Below are 1,245 nucleotides of genomic sequence, written 5' to 3'. Positions count from 1 at the left end.
TTTTTTTTTTGTAATTATTTGTCTTTATTGTTTAGTTTTAAATTCTAAATCAGTTGCATATAACTCCTTTTTTTTTAGACTGTCTTTTCTGAGAGCTGTGCACGTTCTAGTATCTGCTGCATGAAAGTCTGAACTCGGCCTAATTTGCTTTGCTCCGATATTAGCTGATGTACAGAAAATGAAGCAGGCTGGATGGAACCCACGAAATGGGCACCTCCAGACAGGGACGGGCACTGTCTACTTACCACCGCACATGGGAGCCTGGCAGGGTCTGATGAGGGGCAGCGCAGGGAGGCCCCTGCACATCGCCTCGCTGAGGGTGATGCGCCGGCCTTTGGCTGTCAGCCGCTGACACACCTGCTTCCTTCTCTGAAGCCCGATGCCACAGCTGACCGAGCACTACAAAGAGAGTGGGGGGGGGTCAGACAGAGCCTACAGGACCCTGCCAACAGCAGAGTCGAGGCCTGTGAGGCAGCTGGGCTGGGGTGGGGAAGGGGTTCGTGTAGGGCCACGCCCAAGCAAGGCACCTCCCTGCCTTCAGTGTCTTCCAGGGTACTGAGGCTCCCTTGCTCCTCTCAGCTTCCCGGCATCCTTCTTTTCTTTTCTCTTCCTTTCCTTACTTATTCCTTTTCTGTATTACCTTCTTACTTCCTGAGATTAGCTACTAGTGTACAATAACTTAATGCTGTGAGATTTGTCTTTGACATTGTAATTGATACATTGAATTTCTTTTCTTTTTCTTTTTTATGGTACCAGGGATTGAACTCAGAACCTTGCGCTTGCCAGGCAAGTGCTTATTCTACTGAGCCATCTCCCCAGCCCCGATACATTGAATTTCTTTTTAGCTATTTATGTATAGTAAAATAACTTTGATTTAAAAAAAACATTTACATACTCATTACCAAGAATATAAGCTATGGAAAAAAAAAAGAATATAAGCTATGGAAATGTAGAAAGAGTCAAAAGAATGTCCCGGATCTGAGTTTCATTTCTGTGTTCTACCAAAGACCTGAGAAAGAACTGATATCAACTATTTTTTAAAATTATTCAAAAATACAAGAAGAAATAATTCTTCCAAACATATTCTATAAGTCTAGCAATATACAGATGCTGTAGCCATTTAACAATATAATAATAATTTATTTTTTATTTTTTGCCATAATTTTATTGATAAACAAATAGCAATGAGACAGTTTCAAATCAAATCGGTAGGACAGTTTTAATAATTAACACACTGCATACATT

At 41.1% G+C, this 1,245-nt stretch overlaps 1 protein-coding gene across 1 annotated transcript in view; it reads right to left on the bottom strand.

Moving 5' to 3' along the window:
* Adamtsl3 (ADAMTS like 3) overlaps positions 1–1,245 on the bottom strand; it is a 497,024-nt gene that overhangs the window by 115,166 nt on the left and 380,613 nt on the right. The window contains exon 19 of the mRNA XM_023712415.1: positions 246–399. Within this exon, the coding sequence (XP_023568183.1) occupies positions 246–399 (154 nt within the window). The remainder of the gene's footprint in view (positions 1–245; positions 400–1,245) is intronic.

This window comes from Octodon degus, unplaced genomic scaffold (genome assembly GCF_000260255.1).
Source record: "Octodon degus isolate 3935 unplaced genomic scaffold, OctDeg1.0 scaffold00002, whole genome shotgun sequence".
NCBI lineage: Eukaryota > Metazoa > Chordata > Mammalia > Rodentia > Octodontidae > Octodon > Octodon degus.
This window is presented reverse-complemented; position numbering and strand designations above follow the sequence as displayed.